Below are 18,162 nucleotides of genomic sequence, written 5' to 3'. Positions count from 1 at the left end.
CTACAGTTTTTAACATGTTAATTTAGTACAGGGTTTATTTCAGTGTGTGAAATTTTAAAAATATGAGATCTCATCAACAGCATTTTTGGCATTATAATTGGCACAGTAATTTCCTAGGATTTCTGCATGACTAGTGATTAAGCAGAATCTGATTAGCTAATTATTGCTTTGAAGCTGCATTAATGTGGTTTGGAATTTTTTTGCAACAAAGTTAACTGGAAGAGTGTGAACACTGAAGAGTGAAAGATTAAGAATATAATAGTTCATTGAAGGTTAAAGTTCATTAATGTTCTTCAGTGCTATAAACACGGCATACAATTCCAGTATACACACTACATTCCAATGGGAATTGTTGGGAAACATTATTGTTAGGAAAGATCAAGGTTGCACCAAACTTATAGTCTGCTTTTGAGCTGTCGGTATATACTTTGCTAAAATTGTGAAAATGGACTTCATGTAACTGTTAGATGTTTGACGAAGAAGGGTGACTCTGGATCCCCCCCCCCCAATCGAAAAAAATGGCATGTCCAAAAGAAAGAGAACCCCAAGAAACCAGAAATGCTGGCTGCCCCCACAACCTTTGGGAAGAAGCCACTGAGGAGGACAACTTACCCACATTTTTGACTAAAGAAATCCCAAGTCTCAAGATAATTTCTTGCCCGAATAAGATGCAAAGTAAAAAGCTGTTTAAACAGTGGTTGGTTGGTTGGTTGGTTGGTTATTAGGATTTTTCTGGCGCATCAGCATCTATGGCTATAGTGCGCCAAGTTTAAACAGTGAAAACTGCAGAGTGACCAAGGCAGACTCATTTAATATCACGTTCTATTGAGATAGTTTAGAGAAAATGCTCTATTAATTAGCCATCAAAAACCAACAACTCAAAGCCACTAATGAACAGCTGCAGCAAACTAATGCTGCCTTACTCACAACCATTAGCAGTCCAGCATTTGCAACCCTAGGTGCTCAGGACCTATGATCCTGACTGGAGAAGTCTCCCAGCAAACAAAGTCAGAATGCCTAAAGTGCCCACTACCCACAGAAGCATATGCATTAAAGTGAATTAAGGCAGTCAAACTATCAAACCCAAACTAGACAATATCCAGATTAAAAACATTTGCAAATATGACAAAGGCATAATCTTAGAAGTTGGCACCAAAACAAACAGAGAAGATTCTTGCAGTGCTGAAGTAAATACCAGTCTCATTTCTGAACCCCAAACTGAGGAGGGCTCAGCTGAATTATATATGAACATATTTGCCTCTATATTGAAAGTCAATCTGATTGAAGAGATGTACAACAGAAATCTGCATGACTATGTTGACAAGTAAGATTAGTATTAGCAATGGCCACATGGTGCAAGGGAGCCTATGGCTTATGCTGCACCAGCCAAAAAAAAAATATATATATATAATAATAATAAATAAATAACAATAATAATAAAATAACAAAATAATAAATAATAATAATGAGAAAAAAAATTTAAAAAAAATAATAATTGATAAATAAAAGAAAAGGAAATGGACAACCTAAGCATTTCCCTCCTCCCATAGATAATTATCCAGCTGACCTTTGAATTTCCCCAAACTGTCAGCCTCTACTACCCATGTAGGTAACTTATTCCAGTAATTTATAATTCGCTGACTAAAATTCAAAGATGCCCTAAAGGACCTGATGATAAAATTTTCTACCAAGGCCAGACAGAAAGATTGACTAAATTGGATTTTTATCTCCATGATTAGACACCTATTCAAACAACGGAAAATACTTCCAGGCTGATTGTCCCATAGATTTCAGAATTTCACATCAGTCCTGAAATGTTACAACGTTTTAGGATATGGCGATACCTCTGCCCAGTGTCTTAAGAAGCAGCCTGTATGTGGCCAGTGTGGGGCATGGCATTTGTTCAAGATATTGCCCCAACAAATCATCACTTCCAAAGAATACAAACTGTAAGGGCAGTAATAAACCATGTGATCATTCAGTAAGAAATGGATCTTACCTGGTATACAGGAGACATAATAGGAAGCACCACTAATTAAGGAAAACAGCGCTGTAATCCAACTAACTTATTTTATTTCTCCAGGAAGCCCTGCAACTATGGTAGGGTGTCTGACTATCCTTTGGCATACAGAAGATCCAGACTGTCCAACAACATTGTCTGGCTGCAAGCGTTACAGATAACTAATTACAAATGTCTGATTTAGACATCACCAGGATTGACTCACTATGTACCCAACACTTTTCATCAGCAACTGTAGAGGATCGCTTCGGTCCCATTACATTACTCATTGCATACTTTCCATTTCACATGGACATTCAACTACATATCACACAACTTGAACAGACTTACTGTGAAACACTTCAGTGGCCATCGCTACTGACGCCAATGCAATATCTACCAGCTGTTTTAATACCAGAATCAACTCCAGAGGGGGCCTAGTTGAATTATTTACAACCTCATGTGGTCTGGAAATTGCCAACTTGCTGGGAAAACCCACCACTTATAGTTTGGTCACTGGTTCCAGTTTCGATCCGACTCGCATCACTCCACACCAAGCTAAACTGCTGGCAGGCTCATGATATTGCTACCAATAGCAATCACAAGCTCATAACATATAATGTAAACAGCTCCATCACTCCTCGCTCTATCCCCATTTATGATACATCCAGGTTTTCTGTGTACTACAAAATGGACAATATTTGACAGGAACATCAAAGAAGCACTTCAAGATCTGTCAGCTGAATGCTATCAGAACATGAATGGTCAACAGAAAACTGGCTTCCTTCAAAGTCCATTGTGTTGTGCATCAACGTCTTCCATGAAAAGCACTCACAATCAGTCCCACGATGATCGGAGGAGCACATAAGTCTTTGCATCCACCCCTTATGTGAAAAAGAAAAGACCTCCAAAGGAAACACAGAGCCCATCCACTGCAAGTAGTGGAACAATATAGGGAAAGGTTTCGTGCTAAACACTAAAAAAATCTATTACACTAAGCAAAGTGCCTGGTGGGCCCTAGTTGGGATTGAAGGCAACAGAAACCTGTGAGGTCTTCTGCATAAAGTTTTCTGCAACAAAATTTGGTCAAAAGACATCAATTCCATACATTTGGAAAGCAACCAGGAAACCATATCCAGAAAGACACTGCAAACAAGATTCTTGATAACCTCATCTATTCAGACAACTCAAGTTTGGACACTGACAACCACAAAACCATCATTGGCAAGAACATGTTACCAAGCATCAGATACATAACAGACCCTCACCGAGGAAGTGGTAGAAGCAGCCATTACCAGGATCAAAAACGGCAAAACTCCTCGCCTGAGTTTTATTTGGAGGGGGATGTCTCTAGTCCATTGCTCCTATTGCCTTAATTCAGCTCTTTAATACCTGTCTTGACTAAAGCATATTCCCTTTACACCTGAAACATACAAATCAAGTTAATTCCTAAAGATGCAATTTGCCTCATTGGCATACAAAGACCTATCGCCTCATTGCCTTGCTACCAATACTTCAAAAGGTGCTTGAAAGATTGCTTCTACTGAGGCTCCAACATGCATATATAACTAAACTCCCAAGATGTTTCACTATAGATGTCTTGCAAAAAATATCATATATCGGTCAAGTGCTTCTTGTCACAGTTTTCTTTATTGATTTTAAGCGAGCATTTAACAGTGTGATGGCTGGGCATCCTACAGCAATTCAGAGTACTTGGCTGATCCTCCAACATCTATAAATGCATTGCACAATATTTTCACAGCAGAAGAATATCCATCAAGACAAAATTTGATAATACCATGAACAAACTCACTAGGGCTGCCCAGACAGTTATATCCTGAGGTTAGCTGTGTGGAATATGATATTGGACAACTAGCTCCTACAGAAATTTCCCCATACCACACAGCTGTTGTATGTCAAAACCTGGTCATCGTCATCAAATGGCCACACTCATGTGGCCATTGAGACCAAAGCAGGAGCTGTTCTACTGAAAAGCAGATCCCTACTCCTCAAAGGATGACTCCAACCTTTTGAGGAGGCCAAAAATTCAAGAACCAGCACTCAGTCAAATACCTTAGTGTCACCCAATACAATCAAAGTTGTATTGGGTAACACTCTACTTCTGGTAGTAGGACTTTCCTACTATACCAGATGTCTATCAAGAAAAATCCTAAAAATTATATAATAATGCTTGCTCGTTTTATGTGTGAGGACTGGGGTCTCAAAACTAGAGCCCTTCACCTTCTCTACTCAGCAGTATTTGTTCTGATTGTCACATATAGTACCCAAGGCTGATAATCATCAAAACAAGGACTTTAATTCTGCAAATGGAATTGTTGATGCTGTGGAAAATGACGCACATATGCAGAACTACCTCAACAGCTGCATGACAGGTTTTTACAGGATGTCTTCTCCAAAAGAAAAAAGAACATGGAAGCAGCATTCCATGGCATAAGAACAACTATCACCTCAGACCACAAACAGGAACATCGATGAATATGTCAGGGACTAGTCACACTTTGGAAAACCCACTGGGATGAGTCCACCAAGAATAGCATCTCCTACCCAGTGTCTCTAATATGAAAAAAAACAATACTGTCTATTTTTCTACGTCCACATGACATTCTTATTAACAGGACATGAGCAGTGGACATCATTAATGATGTCCACTGCTCATGTGGACAAGCAGAAGACTGGCATCACCACTTGTGCAAAACTTGTGCAACAGATATTTGGATCGCCAAAACCAACTATTATTGGAATTCAACTTAAACTCACTCAGTGCAGAATGAAAACTGACTGAAAACAAAAGAAGCCTTTCTTGCAATTAGCAATTTCTGGTACAAGTTATGGAGAATTCAAGAAATAGCACTGTATTTAATAGTCACAGACTTGAATCCCAGTCACTCAAAGCAAGTGTACTCATGCACCCTCATGCCTGACCACTCGGCTATAGCACACTTTGAATCCATCCACTATCCTTCAGAGATGGTTGCACTACCTTTCCACATTCAATCCTGCTGTGCAAATATCTGGGACAAAGTGTGACATCTCAAACTACATCTGTTTCTAGTATATCCAGCACCAGTACTAACCAAAATTGAGTAACTATCAAGCTATATATCTCCCTTTCCTTGCATTTCTACCTCATCTTGTCTATTTTTAAATGTTTACCAGGGCTTACCCTGGTGAGATTCAATGACCAACTTGGTGGTTGCCTTCTGCCTGCAGTACCACCTCCACTTTTATCAGATGCTGCACCAGTTCCAACTGATACCTATTTTCTTCAAGATCATAATATAGTCAGATTCAAAGCCCTACATATTATTTCCTACAGCAGACACTATCTTCATTCATGCTTTTGTACTTTATCTTTCCATACCCACTGTACATCCTCCTTTAGGGATGTAGGGAGGGTGGGGAAATATTTCACGATCTTAGCAATTAATTTCCAACCTTCATTTTTGCTTGGGAGGTTCCTTTCACTTGTTCGTCTTCACTCACACTATTACAAGAGTGTAGGCAGCCTAGTAGTTGACCATCTACTGTCCCTGGGCAGGTCCCCCATGCTAGTGGATGGATGCTGAGAGGTGGCCAGGTGAATAAAACAACATGCTACAATGTTTAGATTTCTACGATTCGGATCACATAAGGTATAATCATCTCTGATATGCGAGTTGCATTAGTATAACTATGTACTGTATCACCACAATGAACAATATGCGATTTTATAAGAACCACAGGAACCACTTAGCAGAGGATACAACTCAAATACGCATGCCTCAATGATTTTAACACTGACTTCACTATCCCATTCCTTACTCTTCTCTAGGGATATCCCATGCTGCACTAGGCTTTCTTTCTCTTCTTTATGCCTGGAAAGTATCTTCCACTCTGCTGCTTCCCTTTGCCTACCTGATCTTCATCTTTTCTACAAATGTCTCCTTTCTGCTAGCTATCCCTATTCTAGTTTTTGCAAACATGAGGCTGGCTCATTAGATATTCCTCTACTCTCTCTGGTCTGGCTCCCTGTGCAAAGGATAGATGCCAGGCAGTCCCCTCCTGGTGATGTGCCCCCAATAAATAAGTGATAAAACAACACACTACTCATAAATCATACCGACTGTTTTTTTGCAAAGTTGTGCAGCATCACAGAGTACTTAATGCAGATTTTTGGGAAACCACAAGAACTACCTAACAAACACACTATGTTTGTGCTTAGGCTGTCTTTTCCCCACTGCTGAAAGAAATTATCACAATCTATAACAGGAGCTGACCAGAGTGGATAAGTTCTCTCTACTTCTGGTAGTATGTTATTGTAATCCATGCCCCAAAATGTGGTTAGGTTCTCAAATCAAATGCTAACTGACTTGTTTAGAAGTGTTTTGTTTCTATATAAACTTTCCCATTGAGACTGAAAGAGATATTGTCACACTGGATGGTTTGGGAGACTGCTTATTTTGGCTGCATAATTTAGGAGCAGAATTTACCTATGGAGATATAATAACAGTTCACAACCTTCACTCAAAATGATAGGGATCACTCAAAACTGGTGATCGTATACAACCCATCCCATATGTCCTCGTTGATCCTATACATCACAAAGCAAGACATTGTGATGTAAAGAATCAAGGAGGGCCAAGTCATATAAGATCAACCCAATTCAGATCAAACCATACAGGATTAAGCCATTTCAGTACATTTACCTTGGCTGGGACATAAACAGGAGCACCATAATCTAGTTTGGATATGATCAGAATATTATTTAAAAGCAAGAGCATGCAACAATCTGCACCTCATGCTAAAGCAGATATTGTTTTGAGGAGATTTAATTTATATAGGCAATCAGTATAGATACATTTAATATGATCCAGAAAGGCTAGCATCTTATCAAATAAGAGATCCAGAAATTTGATGTTATGATTGACTGGGATTTGGTGAGAACCAAGCTGTAAGTCAAGATTGGATGTAATGATCAGCAGAAATAAGCAGCAGCTGTTTGTTGCTTGAAAAGACAATAGTTTTTTTTTTTTTTTGCCCATTCTTCCAATTTTTTTATGGTATTTTTTAATTTTCTTCCCATTAGTGATATATTTTGAGACTAGCATGAGAAGCACAATCGTCAGTTTAAAGAGATGCTTTATGCTGATGATCTTCCATTTAGTGACAAAATTAATTCTTACTAAAAAAACAAAACCACAGCACTAAGAACAGAGCCTTGATCTTCTTCCTATATATGTGTTTGGACTCATTCTTCCTATATATATATGTGTTTGGGAAAGAGCATTTCAAAACTGACCTGAAATGACCTAAATTTTATAAGACTGCTTTGCAGGCCAAAGCTATGCAGATCTTGAAGGATCCTGCATTGCTACACGGTATCATAGGCTTTTTCAATGTCAAAGCAAATCATAACTAGATGTCTATTTCAAAGAAAAGCATTTCAAATGTTTATTCCTGCTTTAACCAAGAGCTCACGTGTTGACTTGTGTTGAACAAGTGTTGACTTGTTTTCATGAAATACACACTGAATTTTACTCTATGAGAGGTTTGCTTCAAGAAACCACGTAAACTGGAAGTTAATCATCTTTTCTAGAATTTTTCCTAGACAACTAGTATTAACAAGATCCTTTCCTGCTTTTGGCAAGGCCAAAACAATAGCACAATGCCAGCTGTTAGGTAGGAGTTTTCTAGAAATAATCTGTTGTATAATTGTAATAACACAGCAAGTGAACCTTGACTTAAGTTTTTGATCATGGAATAGTAGATTCCATTAGAACCTGCATGATGACTCAGATGACCCTGATATCGAATTCCTCAAAATACTATAAAGATTTATTATACAGTATTATTATTTTTTTTATATATAAAAAAACATTTTAATTTTTCCCATACTTTATAAAGACAAATGGAATATAATTTAAGTACATAATCAGCAATAAAAAATATTTATAGACTAAGAACTTACTTCGGTTGTAGCCTCAATAGATCCTCCATGCTTCAGTAACAATTCAACCACCTTAATGCGATTCTTTTTACAAGCAATGTGAAGTGGTGTAAAACCATTAAGTGCTCTAGCATTTGGATCTGCTTTACGATCTAAAAGCAATTTTGCTACTCTTACATGCCCACAGTGAGCTGCAACATGAAGTGCAGTCAAGTAATCCTAACATAAAAAAAAGAAAAAAGAGAATTTAAAATAACTTAAAGAATCTTGTAAAAAATAAATATATATAAAACAATTTTTTTAGTGTTGTACAAGCAAGGAGACTACACATAATTCTTATTACAGTTTGGAATTACTAATGAAAATGGCAATACTCATTATGAGAAGTACTGTCATTGCAAATAAGCATAATAAGGCCTAAAAATAAGAATTATCAGATAAGTAATTGAGCATTATTCTAAAGTAAATATGTGAAAGTAGATAAATAAATAAACAGAAGTCTAAATTAATAATTATGCATCACACTTAAAAGAAGACAACATGTTTTAGCATTAGTAGAGGGATATGATGCAAGAAAGCAAGCTTTTGCAGCATCAGCCAGAAAAAAAAAAAAGAAAAAAAACTTCCACTTCACCCCTCCGTTCATTCGAAATACCTGTCCAGCTGAGCCTTAAATTTATTTAGGCTATCAACTTCCACAACAAGGGATGGATGTCTATTCCACCAACCAACTACATGCTGGCTGAAGGCAAATTTCCGGACATCTATCCTGCATCTGTCTTTCCTCAATTTAAATTTATGCCCTCTAAGGTGATTATTCTGAGCAAGAGGCAGAATCCCATCAGCATTGAGCATGCTCAAACCATTCATGGCTTTATACACCTCTATCAGATCACCTCGCTGGTGCCTATTCTCCAGACACTGTAATTTACAAAACTTAAGCCTTTCTTCGTAAGAGCACCCCTTTGTTCCATTCACTAACCTTGTTGCCCTTCTCTGTACTTGTTCCAGCAGCTCTACATCCTTCTTGAAATGAGGCCTCCAGACCTGTATACAGTACTCAAGGTGTGGCCTGACCATTGCCTTATACAAGGGAATAATCGCCTCCTTATCCCTGCTAGAAAAATTCCTGTATATCATTGATAAGACACCATGAGCTACTCTTGCAGCCTGTCTGCACTGCTCAGAGAACTTCATATCTGCCTGCACAATTACCCCCAGGTCCTTTTCATTCTCTACCACTCCCAGTGTAGTACCACAGAGTTGATACGTTGCTCTGGAGTTGCTGTTTCCCATTTGTAGTACTTTACATTTGTCAAGGTTAAACTTCATTTGCCACCTCTCAGCCTATCAGCTCAACCTTCCCAGATCCTGTTGCAGCATTCTACTATCATTAGTGTCATTATCAACCCTGCCAACCTTCGTATCGTCTGCAAACTTGGACATTAAGCCTGATATACCATCATCAATATCATTCATAAGTACAGAAAACAACAATGGACCTAACAATGAACCCTGAGGGACTCCACTAATAACATTAGTCCACGAAGAGCAGTGTCCATTGATTACCACTCTGTCTTCTTGATTACCACTCTGGAGGGAACAATTTGCCTCCAATGCCACACTGCTCCAATTTGTGCAGCAGTCTTCCATATGCAACAGTATCAAAAGCTTTTCTAAGATCCAAGTATATAATATCAAAGTTATTCCCTGCATCCAGTTCTTTTGTGACTGCATCATAGTATCCAATCAAATTGGTCAGGCAAGACTTCCCCTTAACAAAACCATGCTGGGTCCGAGCTATAACTGAAGTCTTGTCTAAATGATACTGCAGTGCTTCTTTAACTAGTGCCTCCATTAATTTTCCTGGAACAGAAGTTAAACTCACAGGTCTATAATTACTTGTGTCAGCCTTTGATCCTACTTTGTGAATTGGGGTCACATTTGCACATCTCCAGTCTATGGGTACGTCCCCTGAGTCCAAGGAAGCTCTCATAATTATGGCTAAGGGTTTGCTTACTTCCTTTGCTGCCTCCTTTAATATAACTGGATAGATCCCATCCACCCCAGGTGCCTTTCTTGTGTTTATCTTCAACAATTTCTCCTCCACTTTACCCTCAGTTATTACAAGATTATCTAGCTTACTGCCAGAGTTTAATACACCTGTAGCATTCCCCTCCTTGAATAACTCCTCGTGTGTGAATGTAGATGCAAAATATTCATTTAGTTTGTTAGCTACCTGAGCAGGATCATCAACAGTAGAACCATTCATCCCCTTCCTTCTAGAGTTTACATAAGTAAAGAACTCTTTGCTATTTTTCTTTGCATCCTTTGCCAAAGATTTCTCATAAACTGCCTTTTGCCTGCCTAACCCCCTTAGTGACTTCATTACAAACCAGCTTATATCTATCACAGGCTTCTGTGTCACCTATTAGTTTATATGTATCCATTGCATTTTTCTTCTCTGCCACATTTATCATTAGTTCATCTGACATCCAGACATCCATTGAGGCCTAGATCTTGAACAATATTTCTTAGTTGGTATGAATAGCCTAGTAGTTTCCAAGTTTATTTCTCTGAATGCTTCCCATTTTGAATTTGCTGTTGGTAACATTATCAGTTGGTCCCACCATATAGAACTTAAATACTGTCTCACACTACCGTAGTCACCTTTACAAAAGCAAAAACCCTTCCCTTTACCCCTGATGGTAGTTACCTCTTTGAGTAAATCCCACTTCAGCACACTGTGATCGCTGCCACCTAGTGGTTCCTTTATCTGCAGATTTTTAATGCATGAAGAATCACTACTGATAATCAGATCAAGAGTATTACTCCCTCTAGTTGCCTCCCGAACATGCTGCTGTAGAAAACAATCATCCAATCAATCCACAAATGCCTTACTAGTGTGTGAGTGAACAAATGGCAAATTCCAGTCAATCTCTGGGAAATTAAAACCCCCATTATTACACTCTGATTTACTGGCCCACTATTTCTCTGCAGAATTGCTCATTATACTCATCAGATTCATTAGGCCTATAACACACACCTACTCTCATTTTTCCTTTCCCACTGCTTGTCACACCAAACTGACTGAACATTGCATTGTCCACCAACGTCAATTGGATGCACTTCCTTAGATTTTATGTGTTTCTTAACTAACAGCATAAGCCCTCCTCCCTTCCTGTCCTGTCTTTCCTTTCTGTACACATTGTACTCCCCAAATTCCAATTCTGCATCTGCTTTTGATGTCTTGACTAGCACTTCAAGCTCACCAAATTTATTAACTATACTCCCAGCATTGGTGTACATGCAAGTATACATGCACCAGTGTAGTTATCCTAACACAGCCCATGTATTTACTTGTTCCACTCTGACTACCAGCAGTTCTGGAAATCCCCATTGCCTTGCTTTCCGGGCTGCTGCCCAATTGCATTTCAGTAGAAGCAGTGCAAGAATCACTTTCACCTCTTCCAACAGCTACTGTTAATCTATTAGTCCATGTATCCCCCCCAAGCTAGCAATTTTCTGACCCACTAAACTTTGCCTCGATAATATCAGCAAATATTCTTGCACCCTTTCTATTTAAGTGTATCCCATCCCTGTAGAAGCATTCTCTCCTGTTAACAAGGTCTTAACAGTCACACTATATGTGACTTTATGTTCAATTTTGTATATCTGGATTTTTTTTTCAGTTTTACACATTTAAGTTGATTTAGAATATGCAGGGTGGCTTCCTTTTCAGTTTGGACAAACAGAAGTTGAGGCTGAACAGTCTCCTCGTGTATGGTTTTTTGATCCACAAATTCGATCAATGGCATCCCCTCCGCATGCTTGCTGAGAGTGGCCATATTTCTGGCATTTAAAACAGCAAATAGGGTTCAGAATATGAAGGTGAATTTGGCAGTGTAAATTGCCAGCTTTTACTGTGGATGGCAATTCTGGAGTGCTAAAGGTTAAAATGATGGATCCAGTAGGAATGAGATTTCCATCTTTTTTCGTTGTTATTCATTTGCCACTGAATACTTTTTAGACTACTAAGTTCCTGAACTAATTCTTCCTCAGGGACTATAAGTAGGTCCCACTCTGTGATAACACCTTTTGATGAATTTAAGGTATTGTGGGAGGAATAGATACCATCAGCCCACCAAATGGCATTGTTTTTAGCAGCCATTCAAAATGTTTTGAGGTAGCAATCAGGAGGTCCCTGGATTGTAGTTGTTTCACCATTTTTGGTAATCCACTGACGAATTCCAAATATCCTTGAATTAGAAATAGTGATAACTTGCCCACAGACTGGGTGGTTAGGGAGTGTATTACCAGAGAGTTTGGCAAGTCATGACGCTGTGCTTCCCTACGAAACCTTTTAGTTTAGATCAAATCATTATCAATGGATATCTGGTCTTGAGCTTGAAGGCTCTAGAGATGGATAGTCATTTAAATCCATGGTTACTCCTTTTAGCCCTGGAAGATAACTTTTCCCCAGGTTAGCAGCCCTGCCACAGGGAGGCATGAGTGGTGCCACATAGTGACCAAGCTTGCTGGAGTAGTTGTTTCCCATTATTTGCTATTGTAATTGAAAAAATTGATAAACATGCTCAGATAAGAAAGGTGAATTTCCTTTCTGGGTTCTTAAGTGGTTCTGTACCCTGAAGATCAGAAAGGCACAAGAAATAAAACAGAATGAAATCAATCAGAAAAATCACTATATGTCGCTCAATGGAAATCGCTTGGACACTATCGCTTGGCACTCTGGGCACTGTTAACAGTGATTTGGATATGTAGACTTTCAGAACAGAAATGGGTGGATCTTTGTGTACTACGATTTACTTCCCTTTAAAACTGTCAGAACTCCAAAGGCCACTTAATTTTCACTTAATTTAGGTTTTCAGCAAAATTTTGATCTCAGAATTGTTATCAACAAATTTTTTAACTTGTGTTGATGTAAACAACCACATTAAAGTTGGTGTATAGTAACAATGTGTAACTAATGTATAGACCTTGACAGTCCACTCTTGAAATCACTCTGCAGTCGAAAAGGATTTCTGACCAACATTTTACTAACCCCGATCCAGATAATCAAAGATCTACTACACACACCACAGTAATTCCACTGCTTCCCATTATTTGCTATTGCCTAGCACTGGCTAACAATGTGCTACTAAGAGTCACTAGACAAATCTACACTGCCCAATAACAGGAGAAATCATTGAGGGATTTCAGTTTTGGGTCCCTCCCTGCAACTTCAGGATTCACGGGAGCAGCCCAGTTACTACGTAAAAATAGATGGGTGAATGAATTCACCCATCTATTTTTGGGTAAATGAATTCCACCTTGGAATTCATTCACCGGAAGACTTCTCCAGCTGATAAGTCTCCTGATGAAAAAAATAGTAATAACGATGCTGATGAGTCGCACAATACAAATGTTCTCCCTTTATGTGATTTCTTTTTAATATCCTAAAAATATTATCATGTAGCCAAGACTGCTCACTAGACTAATATAACATTATCTTGGTAAATTTAATTCTTCTATTAGCAAATTCATATGTTCTTGAATGGTAGATCTTCTCTGAATTTGGATAGGTAATAATACCTACTAGGAATTATTAAAAAGTGAAGAGAAATGCGAAAATTTCTTCTTTTGTTTTTTAATCACAATTTAAAATTCAAATAAAAATTAACAATTAAAAGAAGCACACTAGAAATATTTAGTTTATAGTAACATTTTGTTTACTTGTTTATTTTATTAGCAGAATATGAATCACTTGAGTTTTTCATACTGAAAGTGGTGTGCATGAAGAAAATGTAACACAGGTTGTGTGTGTGTGTGTGTGTGTGTGTGTGTGTGTGTGTGTGTGTGTGTGTGTGTGTGTGTGTGTGTGTGTGTGTGTGTGTGTGTGTGTGTGTGTGTGTGTGTGTGTGTGTGACTATGAGAAAATCCTAATGCTGCTCAAAGTTCAAATACTTACAACTGTAACATCATCCACTGGAGCCTTATGATATAACAAAATCCGAGCACTATCCACATGATCGCCTTGTGATGCCATATGCAAAGGTGCTAATCCATTCTGTAAAACATGTAACAAAATTACTTAAATTTCATCATATTACTGAACAAAACAAATAATTATGAAAACATGATTTGTAATACAGGTCGACCATCACTAATCCGGCAGCATTGGGACCTGTGGGGTGCCGGATCACTGGTGGTCATTTTAGCACATACAGTTTACCCAACAGCTAACCACCTCATCCTACTCCTACCTTAACAAGTTGGCTGCCAAGATAGTTTAAAAAAAAATTTCCCAGGGGCCAAAAAATATATTGGTTGCCCACATATATGTCGCATATATGTGGGCAACGCGGCTCAGTAGGTTACTGTATTTCTTGAGAAGCAGTGTCGGCCACATACGTGTGATGCTATTACGGTATACATATGAAGGTCATTTGTGATTCGTTTATTTCATGCATGGCAAGCACTGCAATAAAACTAATTGCGATAAAATAAATTCTCAAATGTCGCAATAAGTTTGTCAGTATTGTTAGAGATTTTGTGAAAACAAGTTTGTCAGCACGTTATATATATCCATCATATTGTGTTATATTTTTCCGCTAGTTTGTACAAGTGTTGTAAAAAAAAAAAATCTAAAGAGGAATTGCTAAAAGAAAATTACTAAAATAAGAGGAACTGAGAGAAATTGCTGGAATTTACAATTAAGCAGAGTTAAACTTCTCACAGACACCACTGTCGAGTTTTTTCAGAAGTTCAACTTTATCTGTTATGGACAATGTACAGTGTTTGCGCTTTAAACCACGAGAGGCACTTCCTTTATTCATTGGAACCATGGCTGGGGCTAAATGTGAGCAGGTTATAATCATAAATCCAGAAAAACAAGTGGGAATGGCTTGCCAGTGTTTATGAGTTAGCGTCAACAGCTGATGCAACCAACGTCTCCAAAACAGTAACGGCAGGTCGGTGTGCCAACCGGGAAAATTTGAAATTACGTTCGCTGAAATTATGTCCAAATTAGCAGTGGAACTGGATTACCGGTGGCTGGATTAGTGATGGTCGACTTGTATCTTACTACAATGATTCTCAAACTGCAGAAGCTTAACCAGCACAATATATCGCAAGCGTGCCTCTCCCTAGAGGGAGTGGCACACACTTTTTTTATTATTCTTTCCCCCCATAGGCATGGTAGTTGAGATCCGTCTTGTAAATATTACTAGGCTTTTGGAATCAGTTTCCACCTACTTACTTCTCTTAGCAGTGACACATGGGTTCTATTCATAGAACCCTTGTGTGAATTCAATATAATTGGTAAACCACCAATATTGGTGAATTCAATATCACTGGTGATACTGAATTCATTAAATTATTATTTATATTTTACAGAACCTTATTTTGAATTGAACTTTAATTTTACATACCTATTTATTTTACTAGATGTGTTAATTTATCCAATATGTCAAAAATGCTCATTAGGCTTTGCAACTGGCTTGATTACTATTAAGTAATGGCTATATGGTGCAAAGAGGACCAAGGCTTATGCTGCCCAGCCAAAAAAAGGGTAAAATAATAATAAAAGAAAAGGAAACAAATTCCAGCTGATGATGACAATGAATTGAATAGGTACTTTGTATCGGCCTTTACTGACAAAGGACACTTCATGCTAAGAACAGGCTGGGTTGTGCAAGTGAGGATGAGACAAATGAAATTAGTTATTTTAAAATTACACATGACTGTTTATTACAAAAACGTTCAAGCACCTACAGGCAAGTAAAGATCTTGGAGTTGATGGCATATACATATTAACTTTGAAGAAGGCAGCCAGAGCACGTTCCGAACCACTGAGGTTAATTATGAGGGCATCACTGGACTTGGGAGAGATTCCTTTGGGTTGGAGAAGTGCCAAAGTATTGCAAATACATAAAGACAGTTCTAAGAGTGAAGTTAGTAACTACAGACTGGTTGGTCTGACTTCAATGGTAGGGAAAATCTGGAAGGCCATGATTAAGAGTGCAATTCGGGAATATTTTAGATAGATTTGACATCTGAAAGACACAAAACATGCTTTTGTTAAGGGAATATCATATTTATCTAACCTGGAAATCTATTTTAACACTATTGCTCATGAGCTGGATGTAGGGGACAAATTCTACATCTTGACCTGGATGTAGGGGACATTTTTTGCTCAGTCCATCATTTCTCATGAATGACAAAGCCAAATTACTGTATTATCTGGGATACGTTGGAATTACTGGAAAGACAAAGACAGACAAAACTCTGCCTTCTGCCCTGCAGGATGGCTACAGGGCAGAAGGCAGAGGGTTGTTTGTTTGTTTTTTGGCTTTTAGGAGCATTAGCAACTAAGGCCCTATTGCTCCAGGGATATGCGGTGGTCATTCCCTGATCTTTCCGCATCCTCCGTATTTGGTGGGCATGGGCTCGAACCCCAGGCTAATCAAGAAGCGTGTGCTACGCACCGCTGCTCCTGCCCACCTGGCTACGGAGGTGCCCAGAGGGTTGTGATTAATGGATATCTTTCAGATTGGTATAACATAGAAGTGGGGTTCTCATAGATTGGTTCTTGGACCATTGTTTTTCTGATTTTCCCAAATGACATTGATGAATGGATAGAAGGCATGGAAGTCCAAATACGCAAACACTGTAAAGATGGGAATCTAAAAATAAATAATCAGTGCGAAGCATCAGCATCAGTTCAAGCACTCCTGCATTGAAACCTGAATGCAGGAGTGCTTAAAGAGGTTACAATAATGGTCAGAAAAGTGGCAGCTATGTTTTAATGCAGCAAAATGGTCTTATATTTGAGGAATAGCAACAGCAAAATAACTTATATAATAGGTGAGGTTGAATTACAAACAGTAGAGGAAGAAAGGGAACTAGGATTTTACGATACAGGCAGACATGAAGTTATCTGGAGTGTAAACAAGCAGCCACGAAAGCCCATGGTGTCCTATTGTAGATTTATTAAACAATATCATGCAGATATATGGGGGGGGGAGTCATAATCCCACTCTACTGACTCAGGTGCCTAGTCTCCAGACCCTGCAATTTGCAGAGCTAAAGCCTTTCTAGGTAAAAGCAGCCTTTTGTTCCCTTTACCAATCTAGTTGTCCTTCTCCGCATCCATTCCAGCAGATCTACATCCTTCCTAAACTGAGGCCTCCAGACCTGCATACAGTACTCAAGGTGTGGCCTGGCCATTGTCTTGTACAAGGGGATAATCACCTCCTCGTCCCTGCAAAAAAATTGCTGTATATCATTGACAGGACACCATGAGCTACTCTTGCAGACTGGCTGCACTGCTCAGAAAACTTCATATCTGCCTGCACAATTACCCCAGATCCTTTTCATTCTCTACCACTGTCAGTATTATCTAGTACCACACAACTGATACGTTACTCTGGGATAACTCCCAACATATCAACTGTGTGGTACTACACCGATATTAAAAACAACAGATTAGATTTAGTATGTATTGCCTGATTGTGCAGTGAATATAACTGACTGTGACGGTGTTAGCTGATGTTGAAGAGTTAAAGGTATGATTGACATTTCTTGTCAAAACTAAATTTCCATCCCTGAATTCAAAATCATTAGCTGCAATTGCTCCCTGGGATTTTAGTTCAGTGCACATTTTCTTCTCTGACAAATCAAGGAGGTTTCAAGCTAAGAGAACATCTCATGATAAATTAAGTGCTTTGTGCAGTGTTACAGTCATTGGTATTCCTCCAATAGCAATTGCTTGGAGAAGCTGCTCTAAGCATGTTTAATTTTTTGTTTCAATTAAAAGATCTCCAGACCAAAGTCTAACTTACCTGGGAGATCCTGCCAATCTTTCTAAAGCCTATTGTATAAAAAATTGAAACACCTTACCAAATTTTGTGTTGGAATGCATAATCAGGAAACCAGACATATGCCTTGATACTGCTTCTGTTCTGGGTCTCTTTGCAGCAGTGATGTCTGATTCAAGGTCATAGTTTTCTCAGGAGGATGGTGGTGAGGCCCCAAAAGAATTTACATTATCAAGATTCATGAGATTTTCCATTTGCTTCAGTGGTTAGTCTCATGCAAGAATTGCCAAAAATTTATTCCATCAGAATATTTTAGTAAAAATTTCAGAGCTGCAAGGCTCAATAATTTCCACGATTTACCAATATATTATAAAAAATAAGAGATTACCTCATTCTTT

General features: G+C 38.5%; 1 protein-coding gene across 1 annotated transcript in view; it reads right to left on the bottom strand.

The window, feature by feature from the left end:
* The window catches only part of LOC150081718 (uncharacterized), a 1,674,628-nt gene that overhangs the window by 993,484 nt on the left and 662,982 nt on the right, over positions 1 to 18,162 (bottom strand). Inside the window, exons 10-11 of the mRNA XM_090378825.1 lie at positions 13,915 to 14,013; positions 7,968 to 8,165 (exon numbers count right to left, since the gene is read on the bottom strand). Of these exons, the coding sequence (XP_090234951.1) occupies positions 7,968 to 8,165; positions 13,915 to 14,013 (297 nt within the window). The remainder of the gene's footprint in view (positions 1 to 7,967; positions 8,166 to 13,914; positions 14,014 to 18,162) is intronic.

This window comes from Mastigoproctus giganteus, chromosome 8 (assembly GCF_048544385.1).
Source record: "Mastigoproctus giganteus isolate SK-2022 chromosome 8, ASM4854438v1, whole genome shotgun sequence".
In the NCBI taxonomy this organism is placed as follows: domain Eukaryota; kingdom Metazoa; phylum Arthropoda; class Arachnida; order Uropygi; family Thelyphonidae; genus Mastigoproctus; species Mastigoproctus giganteus.
This window is presented reverse-complemented; position numbering and strand designations above follow the sequence as displayed.